The sequence below is a fragment of the Salmo salar genome, chromosome ssa07, assembly GCF_905237065.1.
Source record: "Salmo salar chromosome ssa07, Ssal_v3.1, whole genome shotgun sequence".
Taxonomy (NCBI): Eukaryota; Metazoa; Chordata; class Actinopteri; order Salmoniformes; family Salmonidae; genus Salmo; species Salmo salar.
The window spans coordinates 20635957-20659215 of NC_059448.1; the positions used below are offsets into that span (position 1 = coordinate 20635957).

The following is a 23259-nucleotide window of genomic DNA, read 5'->3' on the forward strand; positions in this document are numbered from 1 at the left end:
TTGACGTGGCGGTGTTTAACTCAGGACTTGGCCAACTGTCAAGGTTTTCAAGATGGCTGCCAGGTTGGTGAGGTTGTTGTGAAGACAATCTGGGGAAGACCGACTAGCACACTAGCTAACCTTCACGCTCACTTTCATGAGGCGCTTCGGGTGATGACAAAGCTGGATGCCTCACTGATAAGTTTGTGAAATGAACCTTGGGGAGGTGGTGGTGTCTTTCTCTCCTCGGGGGCCTAGAGAGGCAGGGGGGTAGGTAATGAGAGAGAACGAGGGAAGGAGAGATTGGGAGTAGAGGAGACAGACTGGGACACTTGGCAGCAAGGGAGAACTTATCAAATCAAACTTTATTTGTCAAATGCGCTGAGTACAACAAGTGAAGACTTTACCGTGAAATGCTTACTTAAAAGCCCTTAACCAACAGTGCAGTTCAAGAAGAGTTGAAAATATTTACCAAGTAGACTAAAATAAAAAGTAATATTTAAAAGTAACACTAAGAATAATTAGGCTATATACAGGGGGCACCGGTACTGAGTCAGTGTGCGGAGGTACAGGTTAGTTGAGGTAATTTGTACGTGGGGGTGAAGTGACTATGCATAGTTAATAAACAGCGAGTAGCAGCGGTGTACAAAGGGGGGTTCAATGTAAATTGTCCGGTGCCGATTTTATTAATTGTTCAGCAGTCTTATGGCTTGGAGGTAGAAACTGTTGAGGAGGCTTTTGGTCCTAGACTTGGCGCTCCGGTACAGCTTATTGTGCTTTAGCAGAGAAAAGTCTAACTTGGGTGGCTGGAGTATCTGACAATTTTATGGGCTTTCCTCTGACACTGCCTATTGTATAGGTCCTGGATGGCAGGAGGATTGGCCCCTGTACTCGGCTGTTGGCACTACCTTCTGTAGCGTCTTAGGGTCAGATGCCGAGCACTTGCCATACCAGGCGGTGATGCAACCGGTCAGGATGCTCTCGATGGTGCAGCTGTAGAACCGTTTGAGGATCTGGGGACTCTTGTTTGTCTCCTGAGGGGGGAAAGGTTTTGTCTTGCCGTCTTCACAACTGTCTTGCTATGTTTGGACCATAATAGTTTGTTGGTGATGTAGACACCAAGGAACTTAACTCTCAACCCGCTCCACTACAGCCCCGTCGATGTTAATGGGGGCCTGTTCGGCCTGCCTTTTCCTGTAGTCCACGATCAGCTCCTTTGTCTTGATCACATTGAGGGAGAGGTTGTTGTCCTGGCACCACACTGCCAGTTCTCTGACCTCCTCCCTATAGACTGTCTCATCGTTGTCGGTGATCAGGCCCACCACTGTTGTCATCGGCAAATGTAATGATGGCGTTTGAGTCGTGCTTGGCCACGCAGTCGTTGGTGAACAGGGAATACAGGAGGGGACTAAGTACACACCCCTGAGGGGCCCCAGTGTTAAGGATCAGCGTGGCAGACGTGTTGTTGCCTACTCTTACCACCTGGGGTGGCCTGTCAGGATGTCTAGGATCCAGTTGCAGAGGGAGGTGTTTAGTCCCAGAGTCCTTAGCTTAGTGATGAGCTTTGTGTGCTCTATGGTGTTGAACGCTGATCTGTAGTCAATGAACAGCTTTCTCACATAGGTGTTCCTTTTGTTCAGGTGAGAAAGGGCAGTGTGGAGTGCGATTGAGATTGCGTCATCTGTGGATCTGTTGGGGGCAGTATGCGAGCTGGAGTGGTTCTAGGGTGTCCGGGAGGATGCTGTTGATGTGAGCCATGACCAACCTTTCAAAGCACTTCATGGCTACCGAGTGCCACGGGGCGGTAATCATTTAGGCAAGTTACCTTTGCTTCCTTGGGCACAGGGACTATGGTGGTCTGCTTGAAACATGTAGGTATTACAAACTCGTTCAGGGAGAGGTTGAAAATGTCAGTGAAGACACTTGACAGTTGGTCCACTCATGCTTTGAGTACACGTCCTGGTAATCCGTCTAGCCCATTGGCTTTGTAAATGTTGACCTGTTTATAAAGGTTTTGTTCACATCGGCTACCGAAAGCGTTTTCACACAGTCATCCAGAACACCTGGTGCTCTCGGGCATGCTTCAGTGTTGCTTGCCTCGAAGCGAGCATGAAAGGCATTTAGCTCGTCTGGTAGGCTCACGTCACTGGGCAGCTCACGTCTAGGTTTCCCTTTGTAGTCTAATAGTTTCCAAGCCCTGCCACAGCCGACGAGCGTCAGAGCCTGTGCAGTAGGATTCAATCTTAATCCTGTATTGAAGCTTTGCTTGTTTGATGGTTCGTCTGAGGGCATAGCGGGATTTCTTATAAGTGTCCGGATTCGTCTCCCGCTCCTTGAAAGCGGAAGCTCTAGCCTTTAGCTCGATGCAGATGTTGCCTGTAATCCATGGCTTCTGGTTGGGATATGTACGTACAGTCACTGTGGGGACGACGTCGTCGATACACTTATTGATGTGGCTGATGACTGAGGTGGTGTACTCCTCAATGCCATTGGATGAATCCCGGAACATATTCCAGTCTGTGCTAGCAAAACAGTCCTGTAGTGTAGCATCCGCGTCATCTGACCACTTCCGTATTGAGCGAGTCACTGGTACTTCCGGCTTTAGTTTTTGTTTGTAAGCAGGAATCAGAAGGATATAATTATGGTTAGATTTGCCAAATGGAGGGCGGGGGAGAGCTTTGTATGCATCCCTGTGTGGAGTAAAGGTTGTCTATGATTTTTCTTTTCTCTGGTTGCACATGTGACATGCTGGTAAAAATGTGGTAAAATTGATTTAAGTTTGCCTGCATTAAATTCCCCGGCCACTAGGAGCGCCGCTTCTGGGTGAGCATTTTCTTCTTTGCTTATGGCCTTATAGAGTTGGTTGAGAGTGGTCTTAGTGCCAGCTTTGTTCTGTGGTGGTAAATAGACGATTACGAATAATATAGATGAGAACTCTCTTGGTAGATAGTGTGGTCTACAGCTTATCATAAGGTACTCTACCTCAGGCGAGCAATACCTCGAGACTTCTTTAATATTAGACATCGCGCACCAGCTGTTATTGACAAATAGACACACACCCCGACCCCTCGTCTTACCAGAGGTAGCGTCTCTGTTCTGCCGGTGCATGAAAAATCCTGCTAGCTCTATATTGTCCGTATCGTGTTTCAGCCACGTCTCGGTGAAACAGAAGATGTTACAGTTTTTGATTTCCCGTTGGTAGGATAATCTTAATCGTAGGTCATCAATTCTATTTTCCAATGATTGCACGTTAGCAAGAAGAACGGATGGCAGTGGGAGTTTACTCACTCGCCTATGGATTCTCAGAAGGCTGCCCGATCTGTGGCCCCTTTTCCTGCATCTTTTCTTCACGCAAAAGGCGTGGATCTGGTCCTGTTCCAGTGAAAGCAGCATATCCTTCTCGTCGGACTCGTTAAAGGAAAAAGTTTCTTCCAGTCCACGGTGAGTAATCGCTGTTCTGATGTCCAGAAGTTATTTTTGGTCATAAGAGACGGTAGCAGCAACATTATGTACACAATACGATATAAAATAAGTTACTCAACTTCACTGCTGCTCTTCATTATGTATTAACACCTACCATACCAACACATATGCTCTACTTCACAACAGGGCTACTCCACAGAACCATGTCCATACTGTTGACCTTCATTAAACAGGGTAGCCTAGCCAGTGTGTGATAACAGTTATCACTAGGTCACACTCCGGTCATCGCTAATGGAAAGGGCTCGTCAATATCCCATTAGCCAGCTAGCACACACAGCTAGCAGCCCTGCAGGTTCATGGGCAAAGGACAAGCAGCTGTTATGGCCCCCAATAAAAGCTGACCTGGATAAGGAGGCTGGGGAAATACCGTGGTGCTTTGGCGCCAATGCCCTAAGTCATATCTAATGGCCTGTGGAGAGAGGCCCAGCAAGAGATTCTAGTCTATATGGTCATATTTGTCTCAAGGGGAGGGGACAAAAGGTACAGTGAATAGAGACGTGTGTGTGCTAGACTTCACACTGCAGTTGGTTGTAGACTAGCCACACGTGAAGCAGAATGTATGTATGTAGTTAAGTAATTTATTACAACCTTATTATAACCTATCTTGTATGAATAGTGTGTGTGTGTGTGTGTGTGTGTGTGTGTGTGTGTGTGTGTGTGTGTGTGTAAAACGGCAGACATTTACAGCCATTAATAACATGTTCGGGATTGGAATGTTGCAGTAAGGTCGAAATACAGTAAAGATAGGCTACATGAATAGAGTAGAAAGCGTTCTATTCATACTGCGGTTGGCTGTAGCCACTGACTAACCACGTGGAAAGGCCATGTGAAGCTGAATGTTGCAATAAAAGTTGCCTTATGGTTGTCATGCTAACATGAACCGTCTTACTGTTCACCCAGAGAGGTGCTCCATGTAGTCCAGGTGCACAATGTCACTTTGACTATTATTGCCATAATGTTTTCTTATGAATCATCAAGACTGCTGCTGAGGGCTTAATAAATGATCACTGTGCGTGAGGGCTGAGCTCATTTGCAGTGTTATCTATCCAGGATGGGTGTGAACGTTTAAACGTTAAGACAACATTGGGATGTTAACGTAAAGAAAAAATCCCTAACCAAAAGCAATGGTTTTTTTTTTCCTTACACAAAATTAAAATCACAGTGCATTTATCACAAAACTACCACAAACAGGTCCCAATCATCATCATTAAGGGAACATTTTAAATGAACCGATTTAACAAACGCATCAATGCTGTAAGGAGATATGTATCCTTCGTGGAACTAGCCAGCAGCAGGCAAGCTACAACAAGCTAAATCAGCTGATGAAATCACTGGCGACCGATATACTTGCACATATTTTGTGTAGGAGTAGAGATCCCTTTTTGTCAACTTTCTTACTGTATCAGAGTATGAGTCTGTCTGCCCCAGTGCCCATGTTTCATAGCGAGCGAGTCATGCACCAGACAGGCAGCGGTAGACAATGGCATGCGCGTTTTGGAATATTGATAAGTGGCAGTTGTGACGTCAAGTACGCATAGTCTCATTGCTCATTTTGGCCAAAACACTTGAAGACTCAAGTGATCACTATTGAACACAACAGCAAGTGGCACTTGATAAAGGGCTTAGGGGCCAAATGTTCGGTTTGAGATTCAGCCTAGGACTGAGGAAGGTAGAACTTGATGGAAAACAGTTTTTTTAAACATTTTCCATTTGTCACATCCTTAATATCCAGGTGACTTCATGCTGGTGGTCCATCCCTGGTCTGTGTGCTGGACTTGACTGTACGGTTACCTCACTGGCTTTGCATTGCGTGAGCTAAAACCCTGCTCCTTCTCCACCGCTGGCTCTGTTAGCACTACTCTGCCAGGGAAAGGTCCCTTGGAGGAAGGACCAGTCACATCTATAATTCACACACTTCTGTGTAATATCAAATCCACCTCCCTCTTATGTAACGTTAGATGGATATAGCTTATTTGGTCACTTTAAGGCTATAAGAATTTCAACAGAAAGGGTACCAGTGCTACTGAGGTTTTCGGCTGCTCTGATTGCTGCAGAAGGTGCACATGGATCCGTGCGTGCATCTCATTAGCAGGTGTAGGAGGGGAAACGGTGGCCTTGCGAGACCCAAGATCAAAGAAGGAGTTTGTAGGGTTATTGAGTGTTGAAGTGGGATTCACGACGCACAGCTGATTTCTAACAATGTTTTAATAACAAACACAGACCTGCTTCACAAATAGCTGAGGAGTTTTCTAGGAGAAAATAAATACTTGGTTTAGCAGTATTTGGCATAGGGATCTGAGGCCTTGTGTGGGAAGGAAGGACAGTAGAGTGGAGTGGGATGGTAAGACGGTGACCGGGAGGGAAATGGTAAGGGAGCCTTGACACTGAAAGAGAAGAAGTGTAAGGGAATGAAGGGGATATATTTTTAAATCGATTGTTATTGAGTCTTGTTCAATGCCAGTCAGTACCATCCAGGAAGTCTACCTATTTTCATTCCTCTGATTTCATTAATTCTTTCTTTACATTTTTTCTCTTCTCCCTTCATTTTTTCTCAAGGATGTTTTGTTTCCGATCTGCGTTCCCTCATCTTTCTCAGTCCCTTTGCCGCAAAATCTCAAAAGCATCTCTTTCCTTTTAGTAAATCCAAATGCAGCTGGCAAGACAGGACTACACACACACACACACACACACACACAGCGGCCCATTAAATAGTAATGTGTGGCTCAAGAGTGACTCATCTAATCTAGGGGACGTGCCTCATACACAGCCACTGGTCTACTGTCTAAGCCACTGGCATGGACTCTAACAGAACACAACAGCTATTCTGGTTCATCATTCATTTAGTTGTAAGAGAGCCAGAAGAACAGACATGCAGGTTCCCCATACTGCGACCGCAACTAAATGTTTTGGAAATGGTTGTGGAAAAGTTAGTCATAACGGAGGTTGAGTCTGTCGTTGTGCGTTCGTGCCGAAGGTTTTTGTATATATATGGTTGTGATTGCTGGGTTGAAGAGAAGGCACGGTAGAGGCAGAGGAACAAACACACACACACAGAGGGCCAAGTTTCCCTGCACCTAATTGAGTCTCTACTATCCAGAAGACAAGACAATGCCACTTCTTGGAAGTACGTGAACACATGCCCACTCTCAAGTCTGATAATAATGTTGGAGGTTATGGAGGAGTGGAGGGTCTCTTCTGTTAAGGTGAAGTTGTCAGAGGTGCCTGTATGAGCTAGTAGTCTAATTGTATAGTTTCAGAGTGTGTGGGTCAGTCAAGGGATCATTGACCCCATTCTTATCCTATGAAAGCAGTTATTAAACAGGTGTTCTGGTCAGCTTGCATACCATTGATATTGACAGAGGATGTCATTGTTCCCTATCAGACCAGGTGAGCTCAGTCTCAGGAAAGGTGTGGTCTTCTCTCTCTATACGGTGAATGAGCTGTAAATGAGTGTCTTCCTACTGTAACTGAACTCTATACAGTAAATTAGCTATTCTATAGGGTTCTAATGTATTCAGAACATCTCAAATCTGCAAACACCAACCAAGTGTATGGAAAGAACTCCGCATAAGGGCCCCAGATGGTAGATGGTATCTGTTGCAGTGTCAGTTAAATTATTTTCACAACAGTTTTGTCTTTTTTTTTTTTTCATAGTCATTGTCCTTTTGAAGTGTTTGAATCCTCAACAGTTAGAATTTTCCGTGTGTGTGGCCACCGAGTTGGAACATGCAGGTGCAGGGAGAGCGGGACTCGCAAGCCACTGCATGCTCGCCTGAAAAGCGGATTGTTCAGAATTTGCTAAAAAGCTCGATATCAGCAGAGCTTGCATAATGGCGGAGGCTTGTTCTCGTGGGCTACGTAAATAGTGCTTTCACCTCACATTCCCTCTGGCAACTGATGCACGACGGTCATGTTGGTCCTTTACAACGTTGGTGATTTACCACTTTGTTTCTTTGTGAACCTCCTCACAACCCACATTAATAACTGATGTCTCTCTCTCTCTTTCCATCCCTTTATCCACCCACCTGCTTCTACCCCTGTATTCCATCCCTCTCTCCACCCACCTGTCCCTCATCCTTTCTCTTTCTTGTTCCATTTCTCTCTGTCCCTCTCAACCACTTTTCCTTAACTCTCTTCTCTCGGTCTTTATACATCTCTTCCCCACTCTCCTCCTTTCCAGGTAAGACGCCTACTACTGACACGGGTGCTGGAGGGGACTACGGCGTGCCCACCCCAGGCCCTGCCTTCAAGGAGGTGTGGCAGGTCAAGGTGTGGCCTAAAGGGCTGGGTCAGGCCAAGAACCTGGTGGGTGTCTACCGGCTGTGCCTGACTGACAAGACGGTCAACTTTGTCAAGCTCAACTCGGACGCGGCCGCCGTGGTCCTGCAGTTGATGAATGTGCGCCGCTGCGGTCACTCCGAAAACTTCTTCTTTGTGGAGGTTGGTCGCTCTGCGGTCACGGGCCCCGGGGAATTCTGGATGCAGGTGAGATGAAATGTAACACAGGCCCAGTCTCTGGGGTTACAGCTGTGAATGGCTATGGTGTTTTAATTGGCAAGCAGTGTATTCCTCCTGATGCATGACCATTTGATGTTGGCTAAATTCAAAGGAAAAGTTACAGTAGGGAATTTGTTAAGGGTTTGGTTGAGGTTAGGTTAGGTTAAAGCAGGGGTCCCCAATTACAGTACATTCAGCCGTGGGCTGATTTTTCCTTTAGTGGGATGGTCGGGGGGGGTACATAGTTATAAAACAATATATATACAGTACCAGTCAACTTTGGACACACCTACTCTTTCCAGGGTTTTTCTTTATTTGTACTATTTTCTACATTGTAGAAAATGGTACAAAACTATGAAATAACACATGGAATCATGTAGTAACCAATAAAGTGTTAAATAGATTCTTTAAAGTAGCCACCCTTTGCCTTGATGACAGCTTTGCACACTCTTGGCATTCTCTCAACCAGCTTCATGAGGTAGTCACCTGGAATGCATTTAAATTAACAGGTGTGCCTTGTTCAAAGTTCATTTGTGGAATTTATTTTTTCCAAAATGCGTTTGAGACAGTCAGTTGTTCTGTGACAAGGTAGGGGTGGTATACAGAAGATAGCCCTATTTGGTAAAAGACCAAGTCCATAGTATGGCAAGAACAGCTCAAATAAACAAAGAGAAACGACAGTCCATCATTACTTTAAGACATGGTCAGTCAATGGGGAAAATGTCAAGAACTTTGGAAGGTTCTTCAAGTGCAGTTCCAAAAACCATCAAGTACTATGATGAAACTGGCTCTCATGAGGACCGCCTCAGGAAAGGAAGATCCAGAGTTACCTCTGCTTCAGAGGATAAGTTCATTAGAGTTAACTGCACCTCAGATTGCAGCCCAAATAAATGCTTCACAGAGTTCAAGTAACAGACACAACATCAATTGTTCAGGCCTTCGTGGTCGAATTGCTGCAAAGAAACCACTACTAAAGGACACCAATAAGAAGAAGAGACTTGCTTGGGCCAAAAAACACTAGCAATGGACATTAGACCGGTGGAAATCTGTCCTTTGGTCTGATTTGTTCAAATTTGAGATACTTGGTTCCAACCGCCGTGTCTTTGTGAGACGCAGAGTAGGTGAATGGATGATCTCCGCATGTGTGGTTCCCACCGTGAAGAATGGAGGAGGAGGTGTGATGGTGTGGGGGTGCTTTGCTGGTGACACTCAGTGATTTATTTAGAATTCAAAGCACACTTAACCAGCATGGCTTCCATAGCATTCTGCAGCAATACGCCATACCATCTGATTTGCACTTGTTTTTCATCCGGACAATGAACCAAAACACTCCTCCAGGCTGTGTAAGGGCTATTTGACCAAGAAGGAAAATGATGAAGTGCTGGATCAGATGACCTGGCCTCCAAAATCACCTGACCTCATCCCATTTGAAATGGTTTGGGATGAGTTGAAAATCGGGATGAGTTGAACCACAGACTGAAGGAAAAGCAGCCAACAAGTGCTTAGCATATGTGTGAATTCCTTCAAGACTGTTGGAAAAGCATTCCTCATGAAGCTGGTTGAGAGAAAGCCAAGAGGTCATCAAGGGTGTCTACTTTGAAGAATCTAAATTCAAAAATGTATTTTGATGTCTTTAATGCTTGGTTACTACATGGTTCTATATGTGTTATTTCATAGTTTTGAGGTCTTCACTATTATTCTACAATGTAAAAAATAAAGAAAACCTCTTGAATGAGTAGGTGTGTCCAAACTTTTGACAGGTACTGTATATGTACTTTGTTTTGCTCAGAGAACTTGGGGGTGCAAATAAAATCACGTGGGCTGAATTTGGGCCGCATATTGGGAAACCCTGGGTTAAATGTTAAGATTATAGATTAGGGGTTAGTTAGAACATGTGGTTGTAAACACGTAGAGTATGACTGTGTTGTGCCTCATGCAGGTGGATGACTCAGTGGTGGCCCAGAACATGCATGAGACCCTACTGGAAGCCATGAAAGCCCTGAGTGAGGAGTTCCGCCAACGCAGCAAGTCACAGTCCAATTCTGGGCCAGGTGGGGGAGCCACCGCCTCCAACCCCATCAGCGTCCCCTCGCGACGCCACCACCCCAACCCGCCCCCCAGCCAGGTGGGCTTCACCCGTAGGCCTCGCACCGAGCCGCCCGGAGGGTCTGGAACTGGAGGCAACAGCGCCAACACATCACCCACCCCCCGCCACAGTTTCCCCAGGTCAGGCACAGCCAGCGACGGGGGTAAAGGAGAAGAAGGCGTGGGGGGAGCGTGTGGAGGTGTAGGTCAGAGTTCCAGTCCTACCACCAACGGGTCCTGCTCCACCACGCCCATCCTCAGGTCCAAGTTGGCCCGTTCTGCCTCCACCCCAACCAAGAACAACTCCCTGAGCCTGATGCGCTCCGTCTCCACCCCAGCCCCCTCCCAGGCTCCAAGCTTGTCCTCCAGCTCCAGCCATGGCTCTGAGTTTGGGGTAGTGGTGGGTGCAACCGGAGGAGGTGGAGGAGCAGCAGGGACCGGTGCCTACAGCCGCCTCCCCTCCCACAACGCCTCCGTGTCAGGCTCCCCCAGCGATTATGGCTCCTCGGATGAGTACGGCTCCAGCCCTGGGGAGCACTCTGCCCCCTCCCCCAACATGCCTGGAGGGTCAGCCAGGTCAGGCCGTTATCAATCCCTGGATGACGAGGCTGCTAACTACATCCTAATGGGCCAGCGTGGTGGTGGTGGAGCTCCAACATCTGGCTCTCTGCCTGCTGGAGCATCCAGCTCAGCCCCTTCCCACCAGCCCCAGACCAGGAGGGTCCTGCGGCGCTCCTCTAGCCGGGAATGTGAAGCCGAGAGGCGGTTGCTGAGCAAGCGGGCGTCCCTGCCTCCCATGGCCCTGGAGCGCCTGGCCCCGCGACCCCACAGGGGGGAGGAGGAGCAGGATGAAGACGCGGCGGACTACGCCATCATGTCCCGCAGCACCAGTGGGGATTCCTTCACCACCTGCATCTCCTCACAGAGAGACTCTGAGATGAGCCCCGGTGGAGGCGGGGGATACCTGGACGTGGCTGTAGAGTTGGTTGGTAGTGGAGGTATAGTGCGGGATAACGGCTATATGTCCATGCTACCGGGAGGAGTTACCCAACCTCCAGTCTCCCTCACCCACTCGCTTTCCGTCTCCGTCGCCGACTCGGAGTCCAAGCCAGCGGATGACTACATGGCCATGACTCCTAACAACAGCGTGTCCCCCCCGCAGCAGATCCGGCCCCCTCCCGGCTCCGGCGACGGCTACATGATGATGTCACCCAACAGCAGCTGTTCTCCGGACCAGCGTGGCTGCTTGGGAGGCGTGGCCTGGGTGGACAGCAGCAGCGCCGACAGCCGGGCGGGCAGCGACTACATGAACATGTCCCCCATCAGCATCTGCTCGGCCAACAGCAGCCCCCCTCCCCCCGAACAACCCCCTCAGACAGACCACCACCCCTCACTGCAGGCCCCCAAGATGGTCTACTCCTACTACTCACTGCCCCGCTCCTACAAACACACGCCACCTGGTGGACACTTTGAAGACGGCCCCGGCCGAGGCAGGAGGCCCAATGGGAGCAGTGATGTTAGAGGAGTTGGCAGGGCGGTGGTGGTTCGTCAGGACCCCAATTTGGGTGCAGTCCAAGGTCGCCACCTGTCCCTCTCCTCGTCCTCATACTCCTCCAGCTCTGCCAGCAGTGAGAGCCTAGGGGAGAACGAGGACAGGGCTCTCCAGGGAGCAGGGTCCTCAGGTGGGGGAGCTCACTCTAAAGACATGGGGCTCCTCCAGCAGAGACGGGCAGCCCCCAAGCAGGGCCAGCAGGGGGGACCCAGGACCCGACCTGTCAGCCTGTTTGTGGACGTGTCCAAAGCCAACACCCTCCCCAGGGTCCGTGAGAACCCCCTCCCCCCGGAGCCCAAGAGCCCAGGGGAGTACGTCAGCATTGAATTCAAGGGAGACAAAAGCACCAGAGGAGGGCCAGGAGGTGGGGGAGGGAGGGGACTCAGACACGGGATGTCCCTGCCTCACGGCTCCAGCCAGCGCCCTTCACACCGGCCCGCCTCTTGCCTGGGGGGGTTCCTGCCCCTCTCCCGAAGCCCCTCCACCCCCCAAACCCCCCTCACGCCCCTCACCCCTCCATCCGCCTCAGAGTATGTCAACATGGACCTGCGGCCCTCACCGTCCCCCTCTCCCCTCTCCCTGACACCACTGAGCTTCCCCTCCTTCCCCACCCCACCAACGCCCCCTCCAATGATCCTGGTCCCCAAGGCCCGCAACGAGTACAGGGTGGCCCTTCAGCAGCAAGGCGGGCCAGAGGGTGCTGAAGCGGGGCCCAGGACAAACAGACAGACTACCCATGTAGTGGTGACTCAATCAGAGTCCCCTACCTCCTGCGGGGACTATACAGAGATGGCCTTCAGCCTGAAAAACAACACCGTCCCCAGCTCCACGTCCAACAACACCTTCCCCAAATCCCCCTCCCCAGCCGGGCCCGATCCCCCAGTTCCTGTCGTCACCCTGGGCCTGGACTTCCCCCTGCCTAAACCTGGGCCCAACCCGGACCACGGGGCTAAAGTGATCCGGGCCGACCCCCAGGGCCGCAGGCGCCACTGCTCCGAAACCTTCCTCGCCTCCCCCTCTCTCCCTCCCCCGTCCTCCAACTCCTCCTCTGCTGCCTCTCTCTTCCCGGAGCAAGCCCAGGCCGTGGCTCGCCGGCTTGGGTTTGAGGGCATGCTGTGGGGGAATGGAGTGTCGGCCGAGCATCTCCCCTCGCAGTTCCTCCACCCTGGGCCTGGTCTACCCGCTGCCCAGGCTTTGTCCATGGAGCAAGGCCTTAACTACATAGACTTGGACTTGGCCAACAAAGAGAGCCCTCATTCAGCCTTAGACGGGTCCTCAACCATACAGGCTATCCCCCCCTCGCCTCTACTCGTCCGTACTGAATGGGGGGGTGGGGGTGTCCGGGGCGGGCATCGGGGGCAGTGGAGGCTCCAACCTCAACACCTATGCCAGCATTGACTTCTACAAGTCAGAAGAGCTGCGGACGCATCCGAATGGAAACAAAGACGGTACAGGTGAGAGTTAATTTCTACTCATTTTGCCATATTTGGGGGGGGGGGAGTCTAAATGTCCTCTCTCTGTGATGTTTTGTGTACAGCTTTGGTTGCTCTCCTGCTTCTCTTCCTATACCACCCCTCTCTTTCTCTCACTCTATTTCTCTCTCTCTCTCCTCCATTCCTGTCTCCTGCTGCTACTGTCTACATTTTTCAGATGAAACGGTGGCATTTTAGATTCTGTCCATCTATGCTTATATGCAGGCCCACCTGGTGCTGGATTACCCAGCAGTCACCACAAGCACAAACACACACACCAATCAGGTCTTTGTTACTGTCTATTTACGCCTAAATTAGAAGAGATATGGTGAGTCTGCTATCTTTAGCTAAGTACATATGGTTTTTATCTTAGTACATATTTATGCAAGTTTATTAGCAGGAAATGGCTTCAAAATAGAAATGTGGAAAAAAGTAAATAGTTGGACTCACACTCAATATCACCAGCTGACATGTAGCTTATAACTCCTATCCTAGCCTTGCACTTAGCTCCATTTCTGACAAACATGTTCTCTGAGAGAAGCCACTGTCCTCCCTGACTTAGCCAGAATTGGCTCATTAGAGAAGTCTGTCTGCTATTTAAATAGATAGACCCCAGTTAAACCCTGAGTGGGGATTTATAAACCAGATTAAGTAGTGAAGTGCTGAGTCGTGCTAGGCTAGCTAGCTTTCAAACAGTGGGCCTTTATGGAGAATGTTAGCACCGTTAGCGAGCCTTCAAACAGTGGGCCTTTATGAAGAAAGTTACCCCTGTTAGCTAGCCTCCACAGTGGGTATTTTGGGGAAATCTCTGGCTGTGCGTGTTAGCATGGTCGCGTCAGCGAGGCAGCGTGGGGCAGAATGTTACACGTTGGCTGGGAATGTTGAGAGGGGGCCAGTGTTTCACTACCGCAAACTGCTCCCAAATCAAATGCCTCTGTACAATGTCCCCTCCTCCCTTCATCCCTCCAGTCTATTCCGCTTCCCCCCTTTTTCTTCCTCCAATAAATGATCCTTTTGTTCGGGTGTTTCTGCCGTGGTGTCTTTCTTTCTCTCTCTCTCTCTCTCTCTCTCTCTCTCTCTCTCTCTCGCTCTCTCCTGTCTCTCGCTCTCTTTCTCTCCTCTCACTGTCTCTTTCTTTCTGTTCTTTCCCCCCCATCTCTCACTCTCTCCCTCTTTTTTCACATTGGCTCGCTCCATCCCAGAACGATTCTCTTATTGAGAAGAGAGGAAAGAAACTAGGATAGAGAGAGTGAAGTGTGGAGTACCCAAAAGTACAGATTGATCCTTGGATTACGGAGCGGTTTGGAAGCAATGAATCGTTTCGTCTGTGCATTTATTTAGGCCTAAAAATGTTTGGTCAACTAACTCCATGGTAATTGTGGGGATTTCTTTTTTCTGGCCTGCGTGTGTGTGTGTGTGTGTGTGTGTGTGTGTGTGTGTGTGTGTGTGTGTGTGAGAGATGCAAACTAGTCACTTTTCGTCGAAATTCACCGTTTTGTATCGAAAATAGGTGATTTGTGTAGATCCGATGAGAAAAGTGGGGGGGGGGGTTTGGATCACTATTGGCTGTAACGAACGAGTGATGCGCATTTGGCGCAATAGTGGCTGTATCCAAGGCTCAGCCAATCGTTCACATAACAACAGAATGCAGCATGCATTGGTTCGAATCCAGGCTGTATCACATCCGGCCGTGATTGGGAGTCCCATAGGGCGGCGCACAGTTGGCCCAGCGTAGGTCGTCATTGTAAATAAGATTTTGTTCTTAACTGGCTTGCCTAGTTTAAATAAAAGGTTACAAAAAAAAGCATGCGACTGAAGAGAGAAGAGACAAGCAATTTTCTAGTCACAGCATCAGCACATGCTCTGGAAAGAAAGCTGGGAGTGGAAAGGCAGGTAGGTGAGAAGCCTGACCACGGAGACGGGGTTGAGAAGGTGATGAAGCCTACTTAATGAGTTGTAACCGAAAAACAACTGGCATTTAGAAAGTTTGAGGTGAGGGAGAAAGTGTGGTGGAACAAGTATTGTTAGCATTGTTAAGTATCTTGCTAGCTGGATCAAATTCTCTGTTAGCTAGCCAGAGAAATGTTGAACAACATTAGTCAGTCAGCTAACGTTAGCTAGCTAACGTTAGTAACCTAACCAATTTGCTATAGTATTAACTGGTATACGACTCCTTGCCATTCCTCAAGTTATAACGCGTTAGTTGCTTACTGGACCCTGGCAATCTATGTGAAATGTTTACTAGTTAGTAGTTATTTCATTAGCTAGTTATCTGTGAACCAATGTTTTCCCTCTACAGTATGTGGTTAATTTTCAGAATGAGAGAATTAGGTGAAAATGAGACGTTGCTTGTTAAGCAAGTGGATTTAGGCATCAAGCGTAGCTGGAGCTGGGCCTGGCTCAGGCTTGGATGCCACTAGAGGTGAAAAGAACACCACACACTTTCCCTCTTTCAATACAGTGGATAAAAAGGGGTGATGCCAGGTGTACTCTCTGCCTGAAAGAGATCAATAATGCCAACAAAGGGTCTCATGCTCTGCTGGCACATTGTAGAACAGGCAGAAAGTGTACAATGTAATAATGTGCAGTGTAGCCCAAAGATATTGCTTTTATTGTGTTGAACTTGACAGTAACTGTGAGGAGGGATTATTATATATTTTTTTACTCAGTGAATGTTATTTTTGCACACATGTACAGTAGCCTTGTGCACTTGATTGATGTCTACTATAGTGGCCACTATAATAGAGAAAAAAATAAAATGGCAGTTTGTTTCATTCTATTTCTACTTTAAGATGTTTTTTTCCGAAGTGCAATATTTAGATGTGTGTGGTCACAAGCATTCTATTATAAAGGCTGTTATGGCTAACTGCAATATTAGTGTATTGTTTTTTCTCAATACTTGAGTGTAATTTACAGTAAAGTCTAGGCAACAAATAACATTGGATTGCACTTTTTATTTTAAACAGACTGATCATGTAGATCATAATTTTTTTATGTATTTTTCATTTCATTTTTTTACCCCTTTTTTCTCCCCAATTTCATCTTATCCAATTGGTAGTTAGTCTTGTCCCATCGCTGCAACTTCCGAACGGACTCGGGAGAGGCGGAGGTTGAGAGCCGTGCGTCCTCCGAAACACAACCCAGCCGTGACGAAATACTTCTTGACACAGTACCCACAGTACCCACACAGTACCCACCAGCCGCACCAATTTGTCGGAGGAAACACCGTACACCTGGCGACCGTGTCAGCGTGCATTGCGCCCGGCCCGCCACAGGAGTCGTTAGAGTGCGATGGGACAAGAACATCCCTGCCGGCCAAACCCTCCCCTAACTAAGATAACACTGGGCCAATTGTGCCCTTGGGTCTCCCGGTCGCGTCCGGCTGTGACAGAGCCTGGCCTCAAACCAGGATTTCTAGTGGCACAACTAGCACTGCGATGAAGTGCCATCGAGCACCGCGCCACTTGGGAGGCCCAATATTCATTGTTAAATTAGTTAAAACCTGCATTTCCTCCTAGCACTGACTTTTCTTGCATGTTTCAATGCCAAAAAAAAAGGTGCCACCTTTTTGGGCTCCCAACCGGTTTGCATCCCTGATGTGTGTCAAATGAAATTTTATTGGTCACATACACATGGTTAGCAGATGTTTTTGCGAGTGTGGCTAAATGCTTATGCTTCTAGATCCGACAGTGCAGCAGGAGCTAACAGTATCTAACAATTCCACAACAAAACCTAATACACACAATCTAGTAAAGGAATGGGATGAGAATATATAAGTATAAAATATATGGATGAGCAGTGACAGAGCGGCTAATATGCAATATATGGTAAAGAATATATAGTGAAGGATACAGTATATACATATGAGATGAGTAATGTGAGATATGTAAACATTCTTAGTGGCATTATTAAAGTGACTAGTGTTCCATTTATTAAAGTGGCCAATGATATCAAGTCGGTAGGTATGCAGCCACCTCTCTGTGCTAGTGGTGGCTGTATAACAATCTGATGGCCTTGAGATAGAAGCTGTTTTTCAGTCTCCCGGTGCCAGCTTTGATGCACCTGTACTGACCTCGCCTTCTGGATGGAAGCGGGGTGAACAGGTAGTGGCTCGGGTGGTTATTGTCCTTGATGATCTTTTTTGCCTTCCTGTGGCATCGGGTGGTGTAGGTGTCCTGGAGGGCAGGTAGTTTGCCCCCGGTGATGCGTTGTGCAGACCGCACCACCCTCTGGAGAGCCTTGCAGTTGAGGGCGGAGCAGTTGCCGTACCAGGCTGTGATACAGCCCGACAGGAGGCTCTCGATTGTGGATCTGTAAAAGTTAGTCAGTGTTTTGGGTGACAAGACAAATTTCTTCAGCCTCCTGAAGTTGAAGAGGCGCTGTTGCGCCTTCTTCACCACACTGTCTGTGTGCGTGGACCATTTCAGTTTGTCGTTGATATGTACACCGAGGAACTTTCCACCTTCTCCACTGCTGTCCCGTCGATGTGGATAGGGGGTGCTCCCTCTGCTGTTTCCTGAAGTCCACAATCATCTCTTTTGTTTTGCTGACATTGAGTGAGAGGTTATTTTCCTGACACCACACGCCGAGGGCCCTCACCTCCTCCCTGTAGGCTGTCTCGTCATTGTTGGTAATCAAGCCTACCACTTGTGTCGTCTGCAAACTTGGGTTGGAGGCGTGCATGGCCATGCAGTCATGGGTGAACAGGGAGTACAGGAGAGGGCTGAGAACGCACCCTTGTAGGGCCCCAGTGTTGAGGATCAGCAGAGTGGAGATGTTGTTTCCTACCTTCACCACTTGGGGGCGGCCCGTCAGGAAGTTCAGGACCCAGTTGCACAGGGCGGGGTCGGGACCCAGGGTCTCAAGCTTAATGATGAGTTTGGAGGGTACTATGGTGTTGAATGCTGAGCTGTAGTCAATGAACAGCATTCTTACATAGGTATTCCTCTTGTTACGAATCCCTTTTGGCCCTGCAGTCTAGGGGGGATGGAAATGGGACCCGTAACATAACTCCTGCAAATTATAATCGTGACAAGTAACAGTGAGAACAAATAACCACAGACAACTGAAATCTACCGTCAAACACTCAGGGCTTATTTTAAACACACGGTAAAGGGGTGTGAGAAAAGGGGCTGAGCTGGACCCAAGCAAAGAAACAATAATCCAAAACACCCCTAAGCTAGACTAGCCTACTTCAAGAACAGCTAGCTAACTAACCAAAAATACAGTGGGTGGTCCGCCCAGTTCTAACTAGGGTACTTAGACAAAGTATTCCTACGGGTAATGTATGCCCATGGGCGACTTGTCTTGGTACCCCCTTTTCCCACCAAACAAACAAACAGTCAAACAACAAAACAATACTCACAGGATAACCAGACATATGTGACATGTAGTTGCAAAACAAAAGAGATCAATACAGAGCGATAGAGCTGGAGACACAGAGATTAAGAGAATGAACACAAACATTGATCTGGGGAGAAAACAGCTGAATGGGTTTTTAAACCAAGGGAAAGGGGATGTGATTGGATGAGGGAAGAGGAGCAGGTGTCTTCTGTTTGGGGACTGATTGGTGACTGATTGGGGAGTGATGATTGTCACCTGTGAGGGGAGAAGGAGAGAAAAGAAATACACATACAGGATACACACACAGGATACCTGTATCCGTAACACTCTGTTCCAGATGGGATAGGGCAGTGTGATGGCAATTGCATTGTCTGTGGACATATTGGGGTGGTAAGCAAATTGGACTGGGTCTAGGTTAACAGGTAGGGGGGAGGTGATATCCTTTATTCTCAAAGCACTACATGATGACAGAAGTGAGTGCTACAGTGCGATAGTAATTTAGTTCAGTTACCTTAGCTTTCTTGGGAACAGGAACAATGGTGGCCATCTTAAAGCATGTGGGGACAGCAGACTGGGATAGGGATTGATTGAATATGTCCGTTAACACACCAGCCAGCTGGTCTGCGCATGCTTTGAGGATGCGGCTATGGATGCCGTCTGGGCCGGTAGCCTTGCGAGGGTTAAAACGTTAACCCCGTAATTTCCGGACTATTGAACGCACCTAAATATAAGCCGCACCCACTGAATTTAAAAAATATATATTATTTTGAACATAAATAAGCCGCACATGTCTATAAGCCGCAGGTGCCTACCGGTACATTGAAACAAATGAACTTTACACAGGCTTTAACGAAACACGGCTTGCAACAAAAATAAATAGGCTTTACCGAAACACGGCTTGTAACAAAAATAAATAGGCTTTAACGAAACACGGCTTGTAAATCCATATATTAGCCGCGTCATTGTTTAAGCCGCGAGGTTCAAAGCGTGGGAAAAAAGTTGCGGCTTATAGTCCGGAAATTACGGTAAATGTTTTACTCACGTCGGCCACGGAGAAGGAGAGACTACAGTCTTTGGTAGCGGGCCGTGTCGGTGGCACTATATTGTCCTCAAAGCGCGCAAACAAGTTGTTTCATTTGTCTGGGAGCAAGACATCGATGTCTGCGACGGGGCTAGTTTTCCTTTAGTAATCCTTGATTGTCTGTAGACCCTGCCACATATGTCTTGTGTTTGAGCCGTTGAAGTGCGACTCTACTTTGTCTCTATACTGACGCTTTGCTTGTTTGATTGCCTTACGGAGGGAATAACTACACTGTTTGTAGTCGGTCATGTTTCCAGTCGCCTTGTCATGATTAAATGCGGTGGTACGTGCTTTCAGTTTTGCGCAAATGCTGCCATCAATCCCCGGTTTCTGGTTAGGGTAGGTTTTAGTAGTCTCTGTGAGTACAACATCTCCTAAACACACGCGTATACGTCAATGTTATTGTCTGAGGCTACCCGGAACATATCCCAGTCCACGTGATCGAAACAACATTTGTGAAGCGTGGAATCCGATTGGTCAGACCAGCGTTGGATAGACCTAAGCATGGGTGCTTCCTGTTTTTAGTTTCTGCCTATAGGAGGGGAGCAACAAGCTAGAATCATGGTCAGATTGTGTTACTCGTTTGTGTACTGCAATCGATATGCTGATAGAATTTAGGTAACCTTGTTCTCAGATTAGCTTTGTTAAAATCCCCAGCTACAATACATGCAGCCTCCTGATATATGGTTTCCAGTTTGCATAAATTCCAGTGAAGATTCTTGATAGCTGTCTTGGTATCCGCTTGCAGGGGGATATACAGTTGAAGTTGGAAGTTTACATACCCCTTAGCCAAAAACATTTAAACTCAGTTTTTCACAATTCCTGACATTTAATCCTAGTAAAAAATCCCTGTTTTAGGTCAGTTAGGATCACCACTTTATTGTAAGAATGTGAAATGTCAGAATAATAGTAGAGAGAATGATTTATTTCAGCTTTTATTTCTTTCATCACATTCCCAGTGGGTCAGAAGTTTACATACTCAATTAGTATTTGGAAGCATTGCCCTTAAATTGTTTAACTTGGGTCAAACGTTTCAGGTAGCCTTCCACAAGCTTCCCACAATAAGTTGGGTGAATTTTGGCCCATTCCTCCTGACAGAGCTGGTGTAACTGAGTCAGGTTTGTAGGCCTCCTTGGTCGCACACGCTTTTTCAGTTCTTCCCACAAGTTTTCTATAGGATTGAGGTCAGGACTTTGTGATGGCCACTCCAATACCTTGACTTTGTTGTCCTTAAGCCATTTTGCCACAACTTTGGAAGTATGCTTGGGGTCATTGTACATTTGGAAGACCCATTTGCGACCAAGCTTTAACTTCCTGACTGATGTCTTGAGATGTTGCTTCAATATATCCACGTAAATTTCCTTCCTCACGATCCCATCTATTTTGTGAAGTGCACCAGTCCCTCCTGCAGCAAATCACCCCCACAACATGATGCTGCCACCCCCGTGCTTCACAGTTGGGTTGGTGTTCTTCGGCTTGCAAGCCTCCCCCTTTTTCCTCCAAACATAACGATGGACATTATAGCCAAACAGTTCTATTTTTGTTTCATCAGACCAGAGGACATTTCTCCAGAAAGTACGATCTTTGTCCCCATGTGCAATTGCGAAGCGTAGTCTGGCTTTTTTATGGTGGTTTTGGAGCAGTTTGGCTTCCGTGCTGAGCAACCTTTCAGGTTTTGTCGGTATAGGACTCGTTTTACTGTGGATATATATGCTTTTGTATCCGTTTCCTCCAGCATCTTCACAAGGTCCTTTGCTGCTGTTCTGGGATTGATTTGCACTTTTCGCACCAAAGTACTTTCATCTCGAGGAGACAGAACGCGTCTCCTTCCTGAGCGGTATGACGGCTGCGTGGTCCCATGGTGTTTATACTTCCGTACTATTGTTTGTACAGATGAACATGGTACCTTCAGGCGTTTGGAAATTGCTCCCAAGGATGAACCAGACTTGTGGAGGTCTTGGCTGATTTCTTTTGATTTCCCCATGATGTCAAGCAAGAGGCACTGAGTTTGAAGGTAGGCCTTGAAATGCATCCACAGGTACACCTCAAATTGACTCAAATGATGCCAATTAGCCTATCAGAAGCTTCTAAAGCCGTAACATCATTTTCTGGATTTTTCCAAGCTGTTCAAAGGCACAGTCAGTCAACTTAGTGTATGTAAACTTCTGACCCACTGTAATTGTGATACAGTGAAATAATCTGTCTGTAAACAATTGTTGGAAAAATGACGTGTCATGCACAAAGTAGATGTCCTAACCGACTTGCCAAAACTATAGTTTGTTAACAAGAAATTTGTGGAGTGGTTGAAAAATGAGTTTTAATGACTCCAACCTAAGTGTATGTAAACTTCTGTCTTCAACTGTACATGGCTGTGACGATAACCGAGGAGAGTTCTCTTGGGAGATAATACGGTCTGCATTTGTTTGAGGAATTCTAGGTCAGGTGAACAAAAGGACTTGAGTTCTTGTGTGTTACAATTACACAATGAGTCTTTAATCGTGTGCGTGTGCGTGTGTGTGTGTGTGTGGTATGTATGCTCTTAGTACAGCCTCAAGGGTTCATTGAGTCCATGGGAGCACTTCCCAAACTTTAACAGCACATGACTGCAAATTGACACTAGAAAATGCAGGAGGCCCCACTTTGAAAAATGATATTCCCGAGTTACCGCTGGGTGTTCGCAACACATAACAACATGAATGTGCATCCTAATAGTAGTTGAAACTAAGAAAGTTTTATTCTATAACCATTTGAAGAGATTACAGATTTTCTCATGGGACCCCATTTCAACTTTTGGTGACCCCACATGGGGTTCTGACCCCAGATTTGGGAACCACTGATCTAGAGTGTGATCATTTTATGTGTTGTTGTACGGGAGCTCATACTGTAAATGATTTAGATGACAACTGCATACGTGTCCCTTCCTGAAGCAAACAACCATGTTGTTCCACCTCATGCCTGTGTGTTTCAACTACAGCACCTGGAGAAAGGTTATTTCAAACTGAGTGGGATGGATGGGATGAGTGCATGTGTTTACCAAGGAGTGAATCACATTTTTCTTTCTCCCCTAAAAAGTCTGAGGATGGAAATCAAATCACCCTGTGTAGGCCATGCCAACATGTTCCAGTAAGACTTGACTCTATTAACCTTCTCATCACAATGTCGCTACTTGCCCCTCTATCCTTGCTCGTTTGAAATAAACGACCAATGCTAAACCGACATCTAGCCCCTACCCACTGTGAGTTGCCCCCAACCACTGACACAGGATCTCATACTTTTCAACCTTTTCATTTCAATAAATCATATTTTATCTCCCTAAAGAGGTGGCACAAAAACTCAGACTAGTGAGACACAAAACAGTGCAAGAAATGAGGTAAAACAGTTCAAGAAATGAGGTCACTGCCCATTTGGTATAGCCTGGTCTAGCCGGTATACATGCCAGTAGCATGTCGCTGCCCAGTAACACTGTAACGCTACTCTGCTTCCTGGCAAGCCTGAGGGCGACATGGCATGTTGGCACCTCCTGAAAGCCCCATGCCACGTGTGGAATTCCTGCTTGCTCGGGGGGCACACACACACACACACACACACAGGGGTACACACACACACACACACACACACAAAGGGGTACACAGACTTGGGAGGGAGGGGAACAATAAGAACCATTTACCCAAATCTAACTCTCTCACCCTCTCACACACACACACACACACACATAGAGAGATCTGGCCTCGCCTCACTGTGCTGTGGTGGCTGCTCATCCTGTGGTA

General features: G+C 47.4%; 1 protein-coding gene across 1 annotated transcript in view; it reads left to right on the forward strand.

Moving 5' to 3' along the window:
* Positions 1-23259, forward strand: part of LOC106608778 (insulin receptor substrate 1-B) — an 85895-nt gene that overhangs the window by 31607 nt on the left and 31029 nt on the right. The window contains 3 exon segments of the mRNA XM_014206905.2: positions 7643-7947; positions 9899-12886; positions 12888-13050. Of these exon segments, the coding sequence (XP_014062380.2) occupies positions 7643-7947; positions 9899-12886; positions 12888-13050 (3456 nt within the window).